The sequence below is a fragment of the Rhinichthys klamathensis genome, unplaced genomic scaffold (assembly GCF_029890125.1).
Source record: "Rhinichthys klamathensis goyatoka isolate OS25496 unplaced genomic scaffold, OSU_Roscu_1.1 h1tg000303l_1, whole genome shotgun sequence".
NCBI lineage: Eukaryota > Metazoa > Chordata > Actinopteri > Cypriniformes > Leuciscidae > Rhinichthys > Rhinichthys klamathensis.
The window spans coordinates 1,379,170-1,404,778 of NW_026606822.1; the positions used below are offsets into that span (position 1 = coordinate 1,379,170).

At 37.6% G+C, this 25,609-nt stretch overlaps 1 protein-coding gene across 2 annotated transcripts; it reads right to left on the reverse strand.

Annotated features, from left to right (window-relative positions):
- On the reverse strand, positions 1–23,875 carry ngfb (nerve growth factor b (beta polypeptide)). Of its 2 annotated transcripts, none has more exons than XM_056270363.1 (3): positions 23,799–23,875; positions 1,590–1,702; positions 1–689 (listed from the first exon to the last, which is right to left on the reverse strand). In XM_056270363.1, exons 2-3 carry the CDS (start codon positions 1,663–1,665, stop codon positions 79–81), a joined length of 687 nt encoding a protein of 228 aa, XP_056126338.1. In that variant the 5' UTR covers positions 1,666–1,702; positions 23,799–23,875; the 3' UTR covers positions 1–78. The 2 variants fall into 2 exon arrangements, with proteins under 2 accessions (XP_056126338.1, XP_056126337.1); XM_056270362.1 differs by lacking the exon at positions 23,799–23,875 and adding an exon at positions 22,006–22,309.
- Between the last annotated feature and the right edge of the window lie 1,734 nt (positions 23,876–25,609).

A 25,609-nucleotide genomic window follows, 5' to 3' on the forward strand; every position in this document is an offset into this window, starting at 1 on the left:
CCATCCCATGGAGGAATTTGGAATATCAAGTTTGATATCATAAGGCTTTTGCTGGAGTATTCAAAAGCAGCCAGTTTGTCATTGTCTCCAAGACTTTCGGCTCAGCACACACACACACGCTACATTGATCCTTATGAGTCTCCACGCCACCAGGTTCTTGAATGAAGTGAGCGCTCGCACGAATGTGTGTGAATTGGTACAGTATGAGTTCCAATGGCGCGCATCGATTCCCAAACACCCAGAACCTCCGGTCCGCCCGCTGCTGCAGGTCGTCTCAAAAAAGTACTGCTTTTTCTTGGAGTTGTTGATGATGACGTCAGGCAAGACGGTGACCTCGTTGCCTGACATGTCTGTAGCTTTGGTTTTGTTTCCCTCCCAAGTGCTGACACTCTCACAGACGGAGTAAACGCCGCGGTGTTGAGGCGGTCCTGCTTTCCTCTTCGTCCTGCTCCTCATCCGGTGCCCAGTGGGCTCCGAGTCGGGGGGGTGTTCGCTGAAAAGTACGCGGGGCGAGCGGTACCGTCTCTTGTTGAAGAGTTTGGGATCCACGGTTGGCACAGGGATGGCTGTGACGTCTTGTCCGTGGTGGTTGTTTTGTAAGCAGATGTCACCTGGGCGCTGGGCAAACATCTGGCTGCAGGACAAGAGCAGCAGGGCAAGCATGGACCACCGCATGGGTTTAACGTGACCTGAGTACAGCACAGATTCATGTTAGGTTTGATCACACACAATACCAGCATACAGACAAATATGATGCCAAATTTCTTCCGATTTTCTTCTGCATTGTGATGCACAGATGCTATCCAGTAATTATATTACGGCAGCTAAAGAATGGTAGATAAACTATATAATGGCTGATATCTGTAGATCTAAAGATTTTCCACAAACAGCTTCACAATAAAGCTCTAATCTAGTATTTTACATGCATGCTGAAATATTTGTGAGATGCACTTTTTTTTCAGGCACTTCTTATTTTCAAGTAGTGAAAAAGTTCAAGTAGATGGATAACTGTTTTTGTTTTATACTGTATAGACAAAAGTGTACTGTCTAAATCTGAAAAAATGATCTACTTTTAATACTGGCCAATTCATATAATGAAAACAATGCATATTTATTGAACTGATGGTCATATATTTAAATAATAAAATAACAGTGAAATATTCAAAAAAGATTTTTAGCTGCAGATGGTGTCATATATCTATATTTATGTCAAAATCGGTTTAGTTTAATCAGTTTTAAGAATCCATTATCCAATTTAATAAAAATAACTAAGAATATTTTATAGTCTCCTAACCTGGATATTGTGACAGAACTGATGATATCATATTGATAATATTACATAAACCACAGAATATTCATGATTCTTCAAAGAATAATTTAGTATTAACATGGTACATGTCCAAACTACTCCAAAAGACTTTTGGATATTTTCTTCATTGAATCTGGGAGCTGAGATACAATTGGCCTTATATTCAAGCAGCTGCAGTAGAAATCCTTTTGCTTTCTGGACATGGATTTTTTTTTTTTATTGAAAATATGAGACTTATATGCTTACAAGTAATCTTGTACTTGAAAAAAAGACTGTTTACCTGTGAAATGTATCCAGGTGAACTGTTTTCTCCTGTTTGTCTTTAGCGTAGATCTCCTGTGCTCCTCATGGTACATGTATCGACCAGCGTGGCATCTTCTGCTTCCAGCTCCTCTGCAAAGAGGTAGAAAAAAGTAGGAAGCAAGCTATAATTGTATATAATTACCATTTACTGAATACATAATACTCATGCAGCATCGGAAAGCCCGATTCATTCTAGTGAATCAGTTCATTTGAGCAGATTTACCAAAATGAATCACCAGTTCAACGGATTAGGCCTTTTTCCTGAAGACAAAAATCTCAACTTGCTCTCAATGACGTCTCACTGCTGTCAAGCAGGAACATTTCTCACATTAAAGAGATCTCCAATGACTTATTTCTTCCCTACAGGGAGAAACACCTCATCTGTCCAAATACATTCCTTCCACTGGTGAAATGCTGGGAGAAAAGGCACATTTCAGACATCATAGGCCAAGCTTCAGTCAATGAAAATATCTTCTGTGAGTGATGTAGTAATCACTGTCAAATTACTGTTCAAGCGTGACACACGCAGACAAACAAGACAGACCAAAACCCCAAATGTGACACACATCAACAAACGCCCCACACCCAAACCATCCGCCTGCCACAACATACACAAACCTCCAGTAAATTGCTTTGGATCGCACAGCCTTTCTGTGTGGCTTGTCTAAGAAATCCTCAGCCACTGACCTCAAACTCATTAGCTGTGATAGAGACAATTTAACACGTTCCGTCTGGCATAGCCGGTGTTATCACGCTGACACAAAGAGCCGAGCCAGGCGGTACTCTCCTTTCAAAACAGTCTGCTTTCATATGGTAACAGTTCCTGGGTGGCATGAGTTTCAGCGTGTAACGTGAGCCCTTCCCAAGCGCACATACACCTTATCTCCAGCCTCCACAGGGCTATGGATTCCAGCAAGCTTTCTCTAAGCACTCATGTGTGGCAGAGCTCAAGGATGAAGCATGGCTTTGTGCTGTGGACTAGTCCATGCACAGACAGCATCCGCTTTAGTGCACACTGAAGACTTGTGCTAGATAGGTTCACTAGAAGCTGTCACATAACATTAGATAAAATGAGAATCCTCATGGTTTAGGATGAGGTGAAAGGGCGGGCATGTTACGACCATCCTGCAAAAAAAAAGAAGCTAGTCAGATGAAACTTATATTCAATAAAGTATGAAAAATACCCAGATGAAAGACATAGGTTCAAAATGACAAACAAATTATAACAAAGTAATATATTATATATAATAACATATTACTTTGTTATAATTTGTTTGTCATTTGAACTGTTTTTCTGGGTATTTTTCATACTTTATTGAATTTAAGTTTCATCTGACTAGCTTCTTTTTTTGCAAGTTTTTTATTTTATTTTTACAAATCAAGTAAATATTTTACCATATTTTACAGTAACATTACAATAACTTTTTTAATATAATTTGACAATGTTATTACAAATTAATAAATAAATATGCCATATATATATGTTATTATATATATACACACATCTATATATATATATATATATATATATCACAATTTCAAAATGTAGAATTAATTTAGAATTAATATCATTTATTTCATATTACCTATTTTTCATTTTAAAATTTTATCACAAATTAATTCTTTTTTATAATAATATAACATTACATATAATTTTTTATATATAACATTACATATATATATAGCTAATAAATATAATATATATTTTATTATATTACAACTTTTGTTACAAAGAAAAATGTAAAATGTTGTTTACATATTCTGAAGAAAAGGGAAGTGAATGCTAGACTTTTGTGGGATGTTCCTCAAACAGAGCCCTGGTCTCTATTATTTTCTGATTTCTAGATATAGCTTGGGTCCTTGCTTCTATGTAATTCTATAATATTTCCCACTTGTTTTATCCCCTGCCAGAGGGAAATCATAAATATTATGGCAGTATTAGTACAATAAGTTGTATAGTTGCAGGGGGAAATATGTTAGGATATAAAGAACATTTATCTAAAGGCAGTTATTGCTTGCACAAAAGTCAGACAGTGAATAAAAATAATGATTTAAGAACAGTATTTCATTGCCACCATCATTTATCAATGTTTCACTGACAAATTTATGGTTGTTAATAAAACCAACCAAGGACATAATGAACAGAAACACACTCTCATACACACATCCAGATGCTCTGTTATGAGAGGGTGTAAAAGACTTATTGCTGGTGTTATTGACAACAGACGATGATGAATCCAGATGGGGGAATTATAATCAGCTCTGGATATCGAACTGGACAATATTGTACCTTCACACACACATGCTGTTAGCAATTATACAAAGATATCATTTCACAAACCATAAACTCATGATTTACATGTGAAAAACACGATCTAACCCTAGGTATTAAACTATGATGAGTAACACCAATTTGCTACAGACATAAATGATCTCATGCAGCTCATTGACGAGAGATGTGCTTTTATAAAGATCTTGGGGAAAGCCCTCTTTCTAAAGATGCAAAAAAACGAGTTATTGTTTTCAGAGTGATGAGGTAATATTTAGGTCATCACTGTAATTGAATGCAGCCATGACTACGGTATTCGTTTTGGACACAGTTGGCCATTGAGGCCCATGATGATGAAGTGTGACATCACTGAAACATTTATGGAGTACATTAGTTAACCACCAAATTATATTTTAGGATAAGTATACGCAAAAAGGATGAAAAGAATCTGTCATTTATTTCATTCAGTTAAACAGTCCTGAAGCACACCCAGTAGAACGACATGATCAAGATGAAGCACCTGCTCGTCCTGTGTGGACAGGCTCATCCGAGTGAGTAGCCAGAGGGTGTGTGTGTGTGTGTGTGTGTGTGGCACACAGTGTAAGGTTCAGGCTATTGTATCAGACAGTTGCTCGAGCCTCTCCCGGGAGCGCCTAAAACTCTTACATTTTGTCCTTTCCAGTGATGAACAGAAATGGCAAAAATCAAGTTTCTACAAGCTTCAGAGAATAACATTGAGAGAGACAAATCAAAAGAGAGATCACAGTTCCTGATGAAATGTTTCTTGAGCAGGAAATCATCCTATTAGAATGAGTTCTGAAGGATCATGTGACACTGAGTAATGATGCTGAAAATCCAGCTTGGCATCACAGAAATAAACTACATTTTTAAATTGGAATTCAATTTTATTATATAAATACAGCCTTGGTGAGCATTAGAAACTTCTTTAAAAAAAATGTAAAAAATCTTACAGATCCCCCCCCAAAAAATTACAGTAGCATAATATTAATGAATTCATTATTTAAAAAAAGAAGTATACTGTATATATATATATATATATATATACACACACACACACACACGCACACACACACACACACACACACACACACATTATAGTTCAAACAATAAATGTCTATTTTTCATTGAATAATAACAAACTATTTACAACAAACTATTTAAAATAAAATAAAATAAATTCTATTTATATTATATACTGGAATTTAAATGATATAATGAAAATTATATTGCAACACTGGCTGTAATGTAACTCCATTACAGCTGTAATTTATAAATGCAATTTTTCTGGAAAATGAGGACATACGTTCCAAAACATTACTCATTTGTTTATAACTTTCTACCAATGCTAGCATGCTTCCAAGACTATCACAAATCAGTTAGACAGAACCTAATCTATGTCAGCCAACTAGATAACGTTACTGTGGTGACATGTTCATTTGCAACAACACCGTGTAATACACCACAGTAAACTAAATGTGTGTGTTTGCATAAAACACAATGAATGCAGCACTATAAGAAAAATAAATGTAGAAAAACTGAAAAAGTGCAGGTAATTTTCTGCCATGACATTATCAGTTAAATTTACAGACATAATGCGTAATTCAAACTAGGGGTAAAAAAGCTGTGAATAAGCAAAATGGAAAATTAATTCATATTAACAGCATAATGTGCCTTATTTTTGACTGACTTTTTGTAGAGTATAGATATAGTGTGAACACAGCACTGGCCTGAAGTCCCTCATCAGACCCCAAACTCTCTCTGTTCGTCCCCAGTTCATCTTAATCCAGTTACTTTTAACCCTTTAACCCAGTTAAGGTTAAAATCAAGATAAGAGCAGTTCCACAGAAAATTGAAAAATGTATATAGGCCTACAGTAAAAGTATAAACAATTTTAAAACAACACGGAACAGATATTCAGTAGCAAATGACATCTATAAAAATGTTAGTCACTCATTAATGGCTGTTAAGCGAGCAGATATGTTTTCAGTGTGTGTAAAAGTAACATGTGGCTGAACAGTAAACATTTCAAACGCATCAGTGGTCACATAATGAGAATCTTTTGATGTTTTCTTGACAAAAACACTGCTGAGACTCAACTTTGTTTTCAGACTAAAGAAAACAGGTTGACTTTTCCCACAAGAGAAATATGTGAAGACATCAATGTAAAAGATATCTCGCATCTCCCAAGCATAAAGCCAGATCTCTTCTGCACTTCTCTGAACCAGCAGCTGTGTAATTTAACAATCTCAACAAATTCCCTCAATGAGAAACAGAAGTTACATCATTTACTTGGACAACAATAGAAGCACCGGCGTTTGGGACAGTCCCGTGCGGGGGCCCCTCGCTGAGTTATGAGTTATGGCTGCATTGCTGATTTTTACTCTGCATTGAAGCCACATCTAAGCAACAAATACTGAGTGACTTTTTAATGCAGTACAGAGCGGCAGACTAAATGTATTTACACAACCACCGAATGTTGAATTACAACCACATCGGACATACAACAAGTTTTACGAGAGTTCTTGTCAAGTTTGCCAGTATAAAGGCCCGTTCACACCAGGGACAATAACTATAACGATACATATTTCCAAAAATCGTAAATCGTAAATATAAAAGAACACCTGAGTCCACATCACAACTTTAACGTTAACGGCAGAAAGGAGAGGAATCACTCCAAAATATCGCTTCAGTGACGCTCCAAAAGCGTCAATGAAGCGGATTGACAACAGAACCGGAAGACAATACAATGCTGAATAAAGTCGTAGTTTTTGTTATTTTTGGACCAAAATGTATTTTCAATGCTTCAAAACATTCTAACTAACCCACTGATGTCACATGGACTACTTTGATGATGTCTTTATTTCCTTTCTGGACAAGGACAGTATATCGTACATACATTTTCAATGGAGGGACAGAAAGGTCTCCGACTAAATCTAAAATATCTTAAACTGTGTTCTGAAGATGAACGGTGAGGTCTCACGGGCTTGCGACGACATGAGGGTGAGTCTTTTTGGGTGAACTAACCCTTTAAAGCAGCAGAATAAACAGAACAACATCGTGCATTGGTGTGGACACTAGTTATCGTTATAGTACTCGGTTTTACTGTGAACACTGTGAACGATTTGCACTTTCTAAGTTAAAGATTATCCAAAATCGTTTCACTACATAAAATCATGAGAAGGTATTTATTTTATTTTTTTTAAAGGCTAAATTGCCAAAAATAAAATCACTGATTGTGTTTGGAATCACTGACTGTAAAAGTAATGACTACATAAAGAACTATGTGACTATTAAGTGGGACAATTATTTTAGTTTTTTGGATTTCGCCTACCAAAGTATTCAAACGTTTGTCTCCATCAGAAATAAATATATACCTAGGTTTTTAGAAAAAAAAATATTTTTATTATACTTAAAGGTGCATTGCGCAACTTTTCATGTTAAAAATACCTGTTTTTCTATCCTATACATGCTTAAAGAACTGCCTGATGGGCTGCATGAGCCCTTCTCTGCGCACTGAGATTGCCTCTATAATCCTGTACAGTAAAATATATAAGAGGGATTCGGGCTCGAATTTGAGACTGGGCGTGACGTCATGCGCGTTCACGCTCACCAGGCTATGTCTCGCAGGTTTGTGTATTCGCCGGCGCCGCCATTCTCCGCATCAGTGAAGACAACTTGTGCGTCAAAGGTAGAAGATGGATTCAAAGAGACCGGCTTGTAGTCCATTCCAAACCCCAACGCAAACTCCACGTAAAGTAAAGAAAAGAAAAATTTTGTCTAGTGCCACCAAAAGGTCTAAATTGGAGTCAGACAGGCGTCGGAGTAAGACGAGAGTCAACCTTGGGAAGGCATTCAACAAATGGAGAGATCTCCGGTCTGCTCTTGGTCTCAAACGGGATCCTCAGTTGGCTTTTTTCTTGATAAAACGGTAAGATATAGCCCAGTCTCTAATGTTTGATACGGCCAATCTATGTATGACAACAAATGACGATGCGTAAAATGTGTAATGCTTTAGCGTAAGCTAGATACATGTACAATCAGAATTGGTTTTACTACCATTGTTAGTGAACAGTTTCATAAACTAGGAATTGTGTTCGGAAGAATAGTACAACATGAAACAGAAAACATATCCAATAAAAGATGCGTGTGGTCCATGAGCGTGCACAACTCTGAATGCAGTTTCGCTTGTCGCCAGAGGGGGCGTAGTTCTGCAAAAACTCAGAGACTTGCGTTTTGCACCTTTAAAAAATACTTATTTGTGGTATATATATTTCTATATATTTTAATCAGATGGTTTGTAGGGAGCCACCAAGAATATGGAATAGAACAAAATTGACCTCATAAGCAATCATGTAGAAAACAACTAACAACATTAGAAATGCTTTGGTCTGGGAATCCATTCAAATACTTCACAAATGTCTTAAGGTTTCTAAATCATGTTGTTTTAGTTAATTTGTTTGCACAAACTGACATTCAGCTACTTAACCAACCACTATAATTGAGAAAAGGGAAAAAACAAACAAAAGCGGATCAAAAGAATAAATGCAGTGAATTGATGCTCCAGGCCAAGCAAATGCTTGAGTAGGATTGCGTGCTGCCGGCTAGCTCTGGCTTGCTTGGAATCCAGAGGCCGAGATTTTGTCTCGTTTGCCCTCTGGACGTTATTTTGCGGAAGCTGTCTTAAAAAGCATAATAGCAGGCAATTTAGACCAACTGTCAACTGTCCTTTTTTCTCGACACCCTTCCTGTTTCTCTGTGTGGAGGTGTAAGCTCGCCAATTACTGAATTATGGTATTGAGTAACTGTGGGGAAATCGCAGGCATGAAGACAAGGATTCCTAAATCTGACCGCTTCTGTCAGGCTATTTCAATCTAAAACAGATGTGCTGGATCTTTTGACCATGAACCAGGAGGTCTTAGGTTCAGGAATAAGCTGAAATATTTCCCTTAGAGTAGCGGATTTAACAACTATTTCAAGGCCTGTGTGTACATCTTTGAAAACAGCGCAGAAGACCTTTGCCAGTACAAAAGACATACAGTATTTACATTGTTTCAAAACTTTTGGCAGGTGAGGAGCGACTTCATAAGCAAGTCTGAATAAGGCTCTGGATGCCAGTAAAAGAGCGAAATGACATCAGAAATAGTTAGGAATGAATTGTTAATGGTCCTGAAATAAACACTTGGACATTCTAACCCTTGCAGTCACGAAAACAGCTCACTCTATGGCTGGAGAACACAGACACGAAAGGTATTTAAAGAAACTGCCGCAGCTCACGGGTTTCACCTGGACAGTCTCATCACTCGCTTTAAACCATGTTTGGTATCTACCGTGACAGAGTACAGACGGACTGCACTTGTGCATGATGTTTCTTTAGAGTAAGAGCAACTCTTTTGGCATGCAGACTTGATACCTTTGGTCTTAGGGATTTGTGAGATTTGGCCTCGGACTTGTTTACGGCTACACTAGTGATATACCATAGAAACAGACAAAGTTACTGGTCTCGGCAGCCACTGCATGTGAACTAAACAAGATCTCTGCATTATCTCTTAGCTGTCAAACTGTGTAAGACCACATCATTTTGGACTATGGTAATGGTTAACATTTACATTTATTCATTTAGCAGACGCTTTTATCCAAAGCGACTTACAAATGAGAACATTAGAAGCAGTTAAACTAACAGTAGGACAACAATACGTAAGTGCTATAACCCCTCTCAGTTTAATTTTAGTGCAGTTTTTTTTTTTTTTTATAGAATAGAAGAGAAGAGAAAGTGTTAATTCTACTGAATCAAGTGCTGCCGAAAAAGATACGTCTTCAGCAGTTTCTTGAAAGTGGCTACTGACTCAGAAGCTCTGGTTGAGTTAGGCAGATCATTCCACCAACAGGGAACAGTTGGTGGAATGATCTGCCTAACTCAACCAGAGCTTCTGAGTGGTTATGGTTAACAACAACTATTACACGGCTCTGCAGAATACTTGATTCTGATTGGTCAATAGCGCCATCCAGCGGTAAATTATTCTCAGATAACAACCGCTCAAAGCAGATAACGCAGGCTCATCCGGGTCACTGAAGTCAGCAGCGCTTTACGCTCGCTTGGAACGGTTTTTCTTCGTGAAAGTATTGCGTTTGGTGAGCTAATAAAATATCAAAACTCAGTAGGCTATGTGCACAAGCGTAATTTCGATCTTCCGCTATTGTCAGAAGTCGGCATGTCAGTTTCCGGTTTACGGCTGTTCATCCGCATCCGCTATAAACGAACAAGATGAGTGCTGCTGTTGTACGGAAAAAAAAGTTGTCAAACACATCTAAGTTTCTAAGAACTGTAGGTGGATCTATCATCTAACGCCCGTTTCACACATACCCCGTTTGCAGTGCATGTTGCGGTGCAGGAGCAACGCGCGCTATAGTGCTTTCACATATGATGCGTTTGCAGTGAATAACTGATCCGCGGCTGTACCACAAACACATACTTTCTATTTTTATTTAAAATCCAGAAGTTGTGCTGCAACTTAAAAAAAAAAAAAAAAAGTTGTCAGCATTGCTATTCTCTTTGTAATGCACGTTTAAACACAATTTAAACAACGCAAGTTAGGGCTATTATTCCATGCATTACTTATATTAAGTTGCTCAAGCAAGTGGTCAAATTTACTATATTAAAATGGCAAATATTTTAAATTAAAACTTAAAATTGGCAAAAACAGCCGACTCACGTGCCTTTTCTTTTGCATTTAAATTGTAATAGCCTACAATAGATCTTGCATGTCACAAAGAACTTGTTTTTCCACCTCCACGAATGTTGTTCATTATGTCGCCTTAAAGGGATACTCCACCAGTTTTTCATATTAAACTATGTTATTCCCTTAACTAAGACGAGTTGATACATACCTCTCTCGTCTCAGTGTGTGCACTATATCGCTCTGTATTGCCACAAAACTATGTTAGCACTTAGCTTAGCCCAGTGCATTAAATATGGGCCAAAAAGAGAAGCGACCAAACACTTCCTCGTTTTCCCTATTTAAACACAGTTACTCGAGTAGTGTAACTCGACCTAGGCTGGTGACACAAAATAAAACGTTGTGTTTTTCTGAGCGTTTAAAATTGATGACTATATTGTATGGCGGAATACCATTGCAAATGCTTTTGAGCACTTCGACTTTGCGCAATAATATCATCACTCGTGAAAAGTCCTCTTACTGGCTCCCGCTTCCTCTCCCCCTCCCTCTTATTTCCGTCAATACAACCAACGTGACTTTACTACCTGTGCTATTAGCAAACTGCAGATCATTTGCAATGGCGGACTTTGTAGATGATTATGACTTTTTTGTAGCAGACCCAGAGCCATATCTGTTTGAACCCGAGTACACGGAGGAGGAATTAGCTCTTATGGACCGTGAGAGGAAAGAAATTTTTTACGACTGCCGGGTGAATCATCGCTGCAAACGCGTCGCTTGCCGCGACACATGCGATTTGTCCAGGGTCTTCTGGATCTACACTGACCCCCACCTTCGATGGCAATACCTGGTCCCATTCTAAACAGCACAGGCTCTCAATTTCGGTCGGCATCTGTTCGCAACAGTCACACTTGCACCACCAATTGCTGTTTGCCCATGGTCTTTCGCCAGCTCCGGTCTGTTCTGTATCATATCTTTCTTCCCTCTCACGGTCCATAAGAGCTAATTCCTCCTCCGTGTACTCGGGTTCAAACAGATATGGCTCTGGGTCTGCTACAAAGAAGTCATAATCATCTACAAAGTCCGCCATTGCAAATGATCTGCAGTTTGCTAATAGCACAGGTAGTAAAGTCACGTTGGTTGTATTGACGGAAATAAGAGGGAGGGGGAGAGGAAGCGGGAGCCGGTAAGAGGACTTTTCACGAGTGAAGATATTATTGCGCCAAGTCGAAGTGCTCAAAAGCACTTGTTATGGTATTCCGCCATACAATATAGTCATCAATTTTAAACGCTTAGAAAAGCGCAACGTTTTATTTTGTGTCACCAGCCCAGGTCGAGTTACACTACTCGAGTAACTGTGTTTACATAGGGAAAACGTGGAAGTGTTTGGTCGCTTCTCTGCTTGGCCCATATTTAATGCACTGGGCTAAGCTAAGTGCTAACATAGTTTTGCGGCAATACAGAGCGATATAGTGCACGCACTGAGACGAGAGAGGTATGTATCAACTCGTCTTAGTTAAGGGAATTACATAGTTTAATATGAAAAACCGGTGGAGTATCCCTTTAATTGTAGTTTTCCTTGATTTACCCCGGTCTTCACAGTCTTCAGATGACTGTGAAAAATAGTAGTACCGGTATATTAAATGCATTTATGGTGAGATTAGGCTACTACATTTTATTTAATGAAACGCATTTATGGTGAAATTACTACATTTTCAGGTCAATCTTTGTGCATTTTGACCACGAAACATGCGGTGTCACTTTAATGCAGCACAGCAGAAATAGATTCGGTGCAGTAACGATCGCTGTACTGCTGTTATACGTGCCGCATCTGGAACGGTGTGAAAAGTGAAAGCCCTGGCCTAACCTGTTAACATGGTGCGTTAGGAGCACTGCTGTGTGCCACTTTGCTCTGCTTCAAGTCGCTAACAGCCATTTGAGCTTCCACCGCTTCCCGAAAAACACCAACCTTCGTGCGCAGTGGCTGCACATAATAGACATTTTGGGCGACGCGCAAAAAAAGAAAAGAAAAAAAAAGTAAGTATGTGTTTGTGGTAGGCTACAGCCGCGGATCAGTTATTCACTGCAAACGCATCATATGTGAAAGCACTATAGCGCGCGTTGCTCCTGCACCGCAACACGCACTGCAAACGGGGTATGTGTGAAACGGGCGTTAGATGATAGATCCACCTACAGTTCTTAGAAACTTAGATGTGTTTAACAACTCTTTTTTTCGTACAACAGCAGCACTCATCTTGTTCGTTTATAGCGGATGCGGATGAACAGCCGTAAACCGGAAACTGACATGCCGACTTCTGATAACAGCGGAAGTTCGAAACTACGCTTGTGCACTATAGCCTGTAGAATCGATATTTAATTATGCCACCTAGTATCGTGGACTCGCCGCTCTCTCTTGTTTCATACAAACGCTGCTGCCATTTTGTGACTATTGTTTTGTACACTGTTGGATTATGAGTCCCGCTTCGCATCGGGGTCCTCATCATCCTGTCGGGGGTTATTTTGAGAGAACCACCGGCTGGATGTATATTATCCCTTACTTATCCAATAGTTGAAAACATATCATTATGTTATAGATGTTTTTATTGAGGGCTCTTAAAAGTGAGAAAATGTTCAATACTACTACTCCTAATCATAAAAATAATACTTGACATCGACTAGTCGCTGATCATGGCCTATAGAGGGCGCAACAGGATAAGAAATCTTTTAAGTCCACTTTTATTTCCAACTGTTAAAATAACAAATAAATGCATTCTCCGAGAGCGCTCCACGAGATATGTTTGATTATACCATTTGGATGCTCAAAATTGGGTGAATGCACGTTTTAAACAGCTTATTGTACACGTAAGTTAATCGGCCCTCTAAACTAATGTGTGCTGCATTGTAACGCACACACAGACAGAAAGTAGCGCTGAAATGTATGGTCAACACTGTTCTGTGATTTATCAATAAAATAGATTTGAAACTGAAAAGTTCTAGGATATATTTCTTAGTAACTAAAACCCACAGATTCACTATGGGTTCACTAGGGCTTCACTAGAGAGACCCTGCCAGGTAGAATTAATTCACACACAATCTCTCTCTCACTAATGCATTCACATAAATGTAATCTTTACTGTGCTATTGTATCTGTATATGATTAAGAACAAGCAGAAATCTGTGAGAAATATAAGCCAAAGACAAAAGAACTGATAAAAATAAGCTGTAGCATTAGAAGATATTAGCATTCAAAACTTACAGTCTCTCACTTCCGCAAATATGGATAAATCACTCTGCAACTTCAGCTTCTCATCAGATTTTCTGCCCGATCAAATGCTCTCTAGAATCTAAAGTGTCCCGCCCCCAACATTATAAATAGACGCTGAAGCTGCGGATGAAATCAGTCACTTGTTCACACATTTACTATTTTCTACATGGTGAATGGCACAAAGTGCACTATAGGGAGGGATGGGGAACGATTGAGAGTGTGAATATGCTTTCCATTGGGGCAAATGAAGTCTGGTTTCACGTTAGTATCACGCGAAGCGCCGCAGCGCACACACAGGTCCAGAGACACGATAGCACAGTGCGGATCATATGTGTGAGTCGGCGCAGACCACAAAACTTATCGGGCCCATTTGAAGTCTGCACAGAATGCTAGGATGGAGGAGGTTAGGAGGAGAAACGGTTAGAGATTAGGAGGAAACTGCGGCTTTACTGAGCTCAACGGCCATGGCCGAGCTGGAATATAAACGAAATGCTATTGGCTATTTGAAAAAAGGGGAGGAGCTGTTCGATATGTCCCGCCCTGTCTTCCTGTTTCAGTGGAAATTACGTCAACACATTGATTAACGCTGCAAGTTTCAAGGCACTTCAGTGGGCCTTTAAAAAAAAAACTGAAGTCTTTCAACCCCTACTAGTATATAGTGTAATTTTTATTATATATATATATATATATATATATATATATATATATATATATATATATAATATTAATAAATGACATATTTTTCATATTTTATTTATATATAATATATAAAAATGTAATTATATATATATATATGTGTGTGTGTGTGTGTATGTATAAAATGTATAACATAGATTTATATGCTGCCTTCAACATCACAGCTCAAGATAGTTTCTTCACATTGGACAGACAGGAAAAAATGAATGATTATATAATTATTATCTTCGAAGAAATGAGGGGAGCAAATTTAGTCATTTCTATATAAGGGTTATGGCTGCTATGCCGCTGACAAAAGAGTGAATTATATCATCTATCAACAAGTCACAAGCAAAAACTCATTTGGAAACAAATGAAGGGGCAAGGATGTTGAGAATCTGTCACAATCAAACAGCCTGGCTTTGCTTTGCGGTCCACAAGCCCTGAGCCTGAGGCTGCGTGGTTAGTGGTCCTATGGCAAATGAATCCCTGCTCTTGATGTTTTTTTCACATCACATTTCCCACAGATGTTCTGATTTACACTGTGCTTCATGGTGGATGTATACAACTGTCCTCAGACGCTCTAAATATTGAAATTTGTTCCAATGTTAGGATGGCGAAAATAAATCCTTGTCACATTGGAAAAGATCATTCTTCCACAAGTAAAATAAACAGGGCTTAAAAGGTGCTGTAAGCGATTTCAGCTGTCTTGCTAACTTCCGTCATCTTGCTTCAACCACGTTCCCTCTGTCCACAGACATGTCAGCATAGCAAACTGGATGAAAGCCGGCTTATTTGTTAGCAATCCCATTCATCTCAATGGCTCAGCTGCAGCATGCACCCCTGGAAGTACGTGATTGAAAATCTGCCATCTTTGCTTATGGGCTAAATGCCATGTGGCTAATCACTCTGGAGGCACAGGAAATTATGTCATGCCAACATTGATTGGTCCATGGCACCACAAGAATGCACACAGACTCTTTTTCATCACAAAGACCAATGTGATTTCTCAGATAATAGGGCCATTTTATATAGCGTTCCAAGAAAATGGCTTACAACACCTTTGAAGCAGGAAATGAAAAAGAAAACCCCATGTGAAACACTTTATAATACAAGTGTGCAAGAGGGTGTGGACACTGTCTTGCTGTAATAAACAACATACTTATCTTGTTAAGAGCTGGGATAATCATTAAACCACATAAAAATACTGATTTACAACCATTAAACAGCTACCTGTGAAGAAGAGTCTGATCAAATGACTGTATATGCCACAAAATTGACCCTTAAAGTAGAAATGAGGGCTGGGCAGCATGACAGTATACACTTGTAACTGTAAAGATGTTTATACTCCAATACTGTAGGGTTCAAAAGCGCAAAACACTTTTAACAACTTGAGTGAAATCTTTATTTCATGCACTCGAGCTGCATGCAGTCTGAAGTTTATTTCAATATTATATTATTATAAATAAAAAACAACATTGGCCCCTACTGTGAAGCTATAAGTGTTCAGGACAGCTTTACATTGTTTGCAGGCGAAAGCCACCAAAAGAAGAAGAAGAAGAAGAAGAAGAAGAAGAAGAAGAAGAAGAAGAAGAAGAAGAAGAAGAAGAAGAAGAAGAAGAAGAAGAAGAAGAAGAAGAAGAAGAAGAAGAAGAAGAAGAAGAAGAAGAAGAAGAAGAAGAAGAAAAGAGTAAAATGTAATGTGTTTGTATAATGTGAGACTTCATACTTAATATTTTGGTTTGTGTCTATCAAGTTTAAAATAAACTAGATTTTAAAGCATTTGATTCATCAGATTATACAAAAAAATATCATTGTTATAGTACTGTCCAAAAATTTGGGTTGGTGAGATGTTTTTGAAAGAAGTCTCTTCTGCTCACCAAGGCTGCATTTATCTGATTAAAAATACAGTAAAAACAGTAATATTGTGAAATATTATAACAATATTATTATTGTGAATTATTATTATTTTAAAAAAACAGTTTTCTACTTTTAAATATATATATATATATAATTCCTGTGAGGCAAAGCTGAATTTTCAGCATCATTACTCCAGTCTTCAGTGTTACATGATCCTTCAAAAATCATTCTAATATAATGATTTGCTGCTTATTATCAATATTGAAAACAGGAATTTTGTGGAAACGGTGATAGATTTTTAGGATTCTCAGATGAATAGAAAGTACAAAAGAACAGCATTTATTTGAAATAGTGCTGAATCGATTAATCGCGTCTGACAAAAAAAAAGTGTAAATAGATAATATGTGTGTGTATATATATAGTACATACATACAAACATGAATATATATATATATATATATATATATATACATACATATGTGTGTCTGTATATACATACACACAGACACGAACACAAACACATATATATATTCAAACTTTTGTTAGATGTGATTAATCCACGATTAATCAATTTGACAGCACTTCATATGGGCTATATATATATATATATATACTGTATATTTTAGTCTTTGCTGCCACTTATGATGAATTTAATGTATTTTGCTGAATACAATAATTAATTTCATTAAAAATTTTTTTTTACAAATTTTGTATTCATTATTATTTTTTTTTTTTTTATTACTAATTTGTCCACCAGTACTAGGAGTGAGTAGTTTGTCTTCTTCGGATATAATGGTGCAGATATAATTCTTTCCCTGCAGGTGCATTCCACTCCAATTAAAGCAACTACAGTAAGAGCTTGTTATGTCAGGTTTGAAAGCTAAACTGCAGAGGAATTAGAAGTTCAAGTCCTTAAACACACAGCTCCCTGAAGCCAGGTTGAAAAGAGCGAATGAGGCTGGCGGTGATCCAGGCCTGAGAAAAAGGCCTTCGACATGTTCCAATAGTTTACAGAGCACGGCATAAAAGGATGTGTCAGTGAATATTTCACGGGCGAACACCTGTATCTCTGGAAACTATTTGGAGGAGAAATGGTAAATATGCTGGATAGTTTACATCAAAAATCCGATTTAGAACTGTATGGGGACTGAGGGCATACATTTAGAGTGCTATTTATTGGAGTGCCTTAGAATTGAAACCACGTGTTAGGACACTTTAAAGCTCAGTCGCTGTTCTTCAAAGGGAAGAAAGACAGAAATTACCCTTGCCTGTTCCACTCCACCATGCTGATAACTCATAAGAACACACATGAGTCCCATTTAGCACATGCTTGAAATCTATTATACGGTAAACAAAGTTTTTTTCCCTTTCTGTGCCCCTTCAGTCCTTGTTTCAAACACCTCTTGAAACCATTTTGACTGCAAATCCAGCTGTTAATTTCTATTTAGTCTGAGCTCTGATTATCACCTCTCAGTTCCCCTTCACCTCTCGATCTCGGGGTATTTGCTTTCATAGTGCTGCAGATTTTTTGCCCCATTTCTCTTGTTATTCTTCAGGTAATCCCTGGCTCAAAGGAGGAAGCCCCAGGGTCATCACCAATAACCACCTCAAGGCTGACACCATAAACCCCTCTGAAAAGCCCCAGACGCTTGTGGGAAAGAGGGCAGGTGGACTTAAATCCCAAAGAGAATGGTGTCTTGTGAGGGTCTATGGCAAGTCAAGTTTTTCCTTTTGTTCAGTTCTTGAATTTCAGGCCAAATGGACATTTTTTCCTGTTGCAAGAACGTGTTGGCAGATGTTGAAATCTGAAAGTTACAGCCAATTTTAAAAGTACCTGACGGTTCCCGATAAACATTTCAAAGCATACGGACAGAAGTTGGGAAGCAGCTTTTGATTTTACAATGTCCACATAGACACTGCAGCTCATTACGGTTGTCACTCCTCTCTGGAGTATTCAATCTCTTTCTGTACTACACAGAGTTCGGCTATTTACAAAACTGAAAAACTAATTTTACAACCTATCAACCTATAACCTCGGTTCTGAAAAGTAACAGTTTGTAACTGTCTTTGTGACAGCTTGTCTGTGGTGCAATGCTATGAAAAAATAATCACATGTATATCTTGGCTTATTCAAATTTATGTTAAAAACCAGTTTGATAAAAACTGAAGAACCATTCAAAAGTTTGTGATCGTTAAGATTTTATGTTTTTAAAAGAATTTCTTATGCTCACCCAGGTTGGATTTACAGTAAAAACAGTAATATTGTAAAATATTATTACAACTTAAAATATAACTGTTTACTGTGATGGCAAAGCTGAATTTTTATGTCTTCAGTGTCACACGTTCCTTCAGAAATCCTTCTAATATGCTAATTTGGTGCTTAAGAAACATTTCTTATCAATGTTGAAAAAGGTTGTGCTGCCTAATTTCTTTGTGGAGACTGATACATTTTTTCAGGATTCTTTGGCCCTGTTTGCACCTGGTATTAAGATGTGTTTTGGTCGATCGGATCACAAGTGGACGACGCTAAATACAGGTGCAAATGGGGTCTAAAACGTTTGAGCTCGTCCACTTTCGACCACTTCCAGAGGTAGTCGAAAACACATTAGACCGGATCGCGTTCATAGTGTAAACACTCATGTGGTCGAATGTGTCCAAGACTCCCTACTCTCCGCCTACTGACTTAATCCGTAAAAATTACGGGTAGCGTGCTGGCCTGACAGGATTTAAACTTTGTTGCCTAAAGACCTAAGTTTGGTTTGAAGACAAAAAATAGACCCTGAATAAATCAGGACAGAAGTGGATGAAAGTGGACAAAAGAGACAGATTAAAACACCAGGTGTAAACAGAAATGTGTCGATTTTGGAGATCCGATCGACCACAACACATCTTAATACAAGGTGTAAACAGAGCCTTTGATGAATAGAAAGTTCAGAAGAACATCATCAATTCGACAAAGTCTTTGCTGTCACTTTTGATCAATTTAATGCTTTCTCGTTAAATAAAAGTATTCATTTCTTTTAACGGTAGTATCTGTTATTCAGCTAATGTTGCTTATAGCTCACGCCAAACATTTTAAATGACATCCATGTTCTTGTTTACAACCTTGAGATGCCAAACTGTTTCTATGGTTATCACTACTTCAGCCATCTCAAATACAAGATGTAACACCTGTATTTTGTACACACACAGAACAATTTACTTTTCAATTATTCTCACTCCCAAAACGTATGTGTACGTGGCCTAGTAGCCTTAAAAAGCCTTGCGTATAAGCCAATAGTACAGATCACTTGGCTTTGAGAGGACCAGCTTCTCCTACCCAAACACTGTCCTTTCTAAAAGAGAAATGGCACAAGAAATTGGATCTTCATTAAAGGGCATAAGACAACCTGTTATGTTCAAAGTATGAAGCTAAAAGTGTGTCAGGTGTCTGGAGAACATCAGAGTCCATGAACCTGGCTTGCTATGTGCCAATTGACCTGAATAAACATCTGGTTAAACAGCATGAAATGCAAGTTAGTTTAGAGAGGGATAGTTTACACAAAAATTAGAATTACTCTAATGCCATTTCCAAACCTGTGGAACAAATGCAGAACACAAAAGGCCACTATTTTCTATTGTCTATTTTTAATGAAAGTGAGGACAGGGGCAGTCAAGCTCCTAAATTACCAAAAATAAAAATTAAGTACTATAAAGTGGTCCATACTGCATGACTCGTGCGCCACTAAAAAAGTCTTCTGAAGTCATATGATCGCTTTCTGTGAGAATGACAAAAATTTCTAATCCTTCAAGTCAATAATGGCTGAAAATTCAGTCTGTTTGTGATTCTTTTAGGGTGCTTTTCCTTCTTGAAGCTGAAAACTCCAGTACGGTGGCCAAGATAGCCCAACACGCTGCAACTGTACAAAACACATGCAAACAGAAAGAAAATACACCAGCAAATTAAGAAAACATCTTTGTGATTGTTTTCTGGGCGTTGAGCTCTCTCGGCCACCGTACTTCAGTTCCCATTCATTACAAACACATTACAAAGTTACTTTTGCATTCCACGGAAGATAGAAAAGTTATTAAGAGTTTGTAATGATGTAAGGGTTAATAAATAAAGACAGATTTTGGATTTCTCATCTGTTTTTATTAATAATGTCCAAACTCATCTTCTTTTAAAGCACCTTTATGATTTAGGGATTAGCTGAATGATTTCATGGATTAAGGATTTTTTTAAAGATCGACCTCAGCTTTATCAATAATATCATGTCTGACGGCTTGGTTTCAAATACTGGTGTACCGCAGGGATGTGTACTGTCTCCAATACTGTTCTCATTAATGAACTACAGTATGATGATGATAATCTTTCCCTCATAAAGTATGCTGATAGTATTTCATTGGTTTCCTATCAGAAGGAAATGAACAGCGCACTCATTCTTTGAGTATATCGATAGTCTTATCTGTTGGATTGATAGTTTTTTACATCCTAGGGTTATTTGATAGTTTTTATGGGGAAAAAACGGCAATTGCGATTTTTAAAGACCATACACACTCTTCACTTAGCTCTTGAAATACTCCCATCTAGGCACAGGCTCAAAATTCCTTTGGCCAGAAGAAATACGTATAAAAAAGCGTTTGTCCCAATGGCAGTGATTATTTCTGAGCACATCATTATCTGAAGTAATGGAAGAGAACGGCATTATACTCATTTTTAAAGTCAGTTTAATGTAATTTAAGTTGAATTGACTTAAAGATCCATGTTGAATGTACTTACAAATTTAAGGCAGCAACTTTATTTTTTGTGTACACCATTCCTTTAAAAACATCTTCAAAATAGAAGTATTAAACACTAAGTTGCACGGTCCTTGCAAAAAGTTAAAGTTTGCTTCACAAGAATGCTGATGTCAAAGGCTGTCTTTCATGGCTTCCATGTGTATACTGTACTGCACATATTATGTCTTGTAATGACTGGTTCTCATGAATCAGTAATGAGTGATGTAGGTAACTGAGATGGCTGCCTTACAACACAGAGGAAAAAATTATTTAAAAAAAAAAGAAGAAAAAAACAGTCAAGCGCTGACAGTTTGTGCAGACTTCCATGATATGAAAAATATGGAAGGTATGTCTGACCTGATGCTACAACCTCACCAGTGTATGACTGAGGTAATATGAGTCATGTGTGAGTAGAGGTTTTGTGCATGTGTGCTGCAGCTGAAAGCGCTGCCATGGCCCGTATCGCAATGGTAACCTGATGATCCTGAAGTTTAAAAGGAGGGAGACCCGTTAAGCCCCCCAAAGAAAGGACAAATGGGATTGTTGGTTACCCCTGAAGACTGTGAACTAAGCTAATCCTATAGGTATTGTCATAAACTCTCCAACATAAAATTACATGCATACACTTTGGCTTTTAAAATTGTGGACTTTTTCTGTATAAAGTACAGAGAAGAATAGTTTAGATAAAAACAAGATAAGATTATGCACAAGAATGTTAAATTAATCAGTCCAGGTCAGAGTTTAAATCTAGCTTAAAAGTGGACTAAGGTTAAACTAAAAATCAATAATTGTTTTGTTATTTTTATGGGCACAATTTATGGACACAACTTCACTTCTAAAGTATTATATGCATGCATGTGTCAAACTGTCCTACCTCTCTCCTCCTCTTCTTTACTCTCTATCGCTTCAGAAAGTTAATCAGATGATGCCTTGATTATATATTTATGTTTAAATATTCCAATATTAAAGCTCCAATGCTTAATCCTAAATTGTGGAAACAGAATGCTCTTGTCATCCAGTCCGAAGCAGCTCCAGTTGTTGAGAAATTGATTGCTGTGGTAGTTAGAGCCAGAAGTCCTCTGTCTTAGTTCCTCCTCTGTGGAAGGGGAATCCACAGGTCCTAAAACCTGACAGGTTTCAGCTTATAGTTTACTATGGAAAGAAAGTAATTTTCAATTCTTAAAGGGACGGTTCACCAAAAAAAATTTTATATTCTCTCATTATTTACTCACCCAGGTTGGTCAAAACCTGCATGATTGTCTTCTGAGGAAATGTTCTGTGTAAAGTCAAATCTGCTCTTTTCCATATAAGAAATTTGGTAATTTACACTGCAACACAAAAAAGAACAACAACAGAAGTAGTTAAACCAAATCTATTACAAGTCATCTAAATATGATATACCATGCAGTAGAGGAAAGGATTGAAATTCTGAATGTTATGAAAAAAAAAAGTTTTTAATGAATGATCCCTTGAAAAGCCATCTCTACTAGCCATTAAATGTGCAATGATCCTAATATTAGAGTAATATGAATGTTGAGTGCAACACAATATTCAAGGAGAAAAAAATAAAGGGGGTTTATCCATTTGCATTTGATTGGATTGTGAAAAGTGTTCATTAGATACTAGAAATTGAACAATAAAAAAATATTCAAGGTCTTGGTGATGGACAAGCAATGCATCATTATAGAATGGTGCAAACAAGTATCAATAATAAACATATGTTGATGATACTCAGACGATACTCAAGTTCGTTCGTTTCGTTGGCCAGAGGAGAACCACTGATACTGGTTTCTCTCAAGGTTTTTTTCTCCATTCTGTCACCTGATGGAGTTTGGGTTCCTTGCCACTGTCGCCTCTGGTTTTCTTAGTTGGGGAGACTTAATATTCAACAATATTATTGATCTGACTCTACTGACGCTGTTGTATGCTAAAATTTTTTGCAGAGCTGCTTTATATATGAAACAAACTAATTTAATAACAACGGAACTGAATCAACACTGAACTGACTTCAGCTGAACAACAGACGAAATGCATAATTTTCCAATTATCACTGTAAATCACTGATTTGAAACAACCGATATTGTATAAATCGCTATATAAATAAAGGTGACTTGGCTCATTCGCCGCTGGTTCCCTTGAGATTTTCATGAGTTTTTATAATGGGGTTTTTAAATTTATGAGTAAAATAAGGTCTGTGGTAAACATAACTTGGCAATAGTTTGATGTTTTGTTCTACAACATAAAGTACACATACACTCACACCCCCAAACGTTCTTATCTAGTTCCTTATTAGAAACATATATTTTTTTAAACCATAACAGCCCCTCATGTTTTCGATATTGGTGCGTGTCATTTATTTTGTAGAACAATTGGCAAGTATTGTCAACATATGTTTACCACAGACCTTATTTTACTCATCAATTGAAAAATCCATTATAAAACCCCATTGGAATTTCATAGCACAGAGCAGACAAATTAGCTAATAGCTAGTGACTAAGGTTTAAAACATCTATACTTAACCTGTCTCACTGTTTGAAGCGTAGAAATAAAAAATTTCCCAGCTGGACCTTTGAGTCTGCATATGGTTGAGTTAAATGTGACTCAACTAGTTGAAACCCTGTGATTTGTGTTTGTTGATGAAGGATCGTGAAGAGCGCATATGCTAACCTCTTAAAATAGCAAGCTGAAGAACAAAACAACACGAAGAGACAACAGCAATCACTGGAATTTCACACGTGACACCATCAGTCACAAATCTAGCGCCGTTGCCGTAGATAGACCGCATGGCAGACATCACCTGAACATCACTATTAGCAGTATAAAACAAAGAGAAACAGAACTGTTGTATAAATGCAACTCATACAACATTGCGTGACATGACACACAGATTCACAGATTCAGAGGTACTCGTACAGGATTTCCAAAGTCTTTGTTACATCCTGTAATTCCAAAAATGAAACATATTTATGTGAGGTTTCTTTAACAAATGCACATTAACCGAAACATTCCAATGCAAGTCAGTCCTTGTTAAGCTCTATGACATTTTCCAATGTCCAGATTCGTCAAGGCTCATTTGCACAGTGATGAAGCTGCCCAGCAACACATGTTTGTTTACATTTCGGGGCCAATCAAAGACTCATAAACATGTGTTTTTCCATCTGAAGACTGAATTGCAACACTCTCTAAAACACTGCATTTCAAGACAAAAGGAATGGAGATAGAAAATATTTTGTCAATTAAAATAAATCCATAAAATGCAACAACATATTTAACTATTATTCATCAGAAATAATAATGATGCTCGTCTTGGCACGCACCACTAATAAAAATAACTTCTGGATTGTACTGCAGATATCCAACTCAGTAACTCAATGTTCGAGCCGCACAGTCCATTTTTTTATAAGCCAAGCTCGGTTCGCGAATATCATGACATTGGAAGATGGAGGTCACTGTCAGCATACGGTTTGTGTTTGTCAAACAAATACATGACACATTCTCTCTGTTTTTCCTTCAGGGTGTTATACAAAGGTTTTGCCTTTCACTGGTGGAGACGGAGTGATAGATTCTCACAACCGTACAAAGTCGTATGAGGTGACGCATAATGATGTCAAAATCAAAGCCCATCACAATCTATAAAACTCCCTCAAAGGTTGATGATGTTGCTTGCTGCATGAAAAGGATTTAAGGGAGTATGTGATAAGAATTTGTCATGTTTGCAGACAGACAATCAAGTGAAAGTCTTCGGACCATGTGTAACTGTGTAAATGTAATTTTGAGGTTTGCAGCCCGTGACATTCCAAACTGTATTGTTTCTAGCTGATGTTGGCATGGGGGCAGGACACTTGTTTCTCTGCTGTTTTCAACAAAAAACAGCAGGGAAAAAGAAGCTATTGAGTGATCTGCATAGTTTTAATAAGCATGAAAACAGACAGTGGAACAAAAACTTGTGCTGACTAATATGACAAAACTGAAGTGAGTTTTATTTTTATTTTATCTAACGATATTACTCCTGAGCTGGTCTTTTAGATGAAATCGAATGCCGGGTACACACTGCACGATTTTCAAAGTCGCCAGATCGCTGTTCTTCTCATATGTAGTTGCTGTTGTGTGCACATTACACGACGGATCGGCGACAGGGGGTTACACATTACACAACATTTCAATAGGAAGAATCGCAGACAATGTTTCACAACCAAACACACGTGAGAATTGATACAGGAAATAACATAAGATCACGCATTAGACAAGAGTTTTCACGCAAGACTGGATTTCTTCTTGTTAAAATGATGCACGCAAAAAGCTTGTGATCCAAATTGCCTGCAGCAAAAATGAACGAAAAAGAAGAAGAAGAATATGAAGGAGAAAATGGTTGCTTGCTGATGTTCTGTTGCAGGTCTATGACTCCTCTCCTTGAACTTCATAAATATAAATATCTCACAGGCATTGGTGATGCATCAGCGCTTTTCTCAGATCTCATC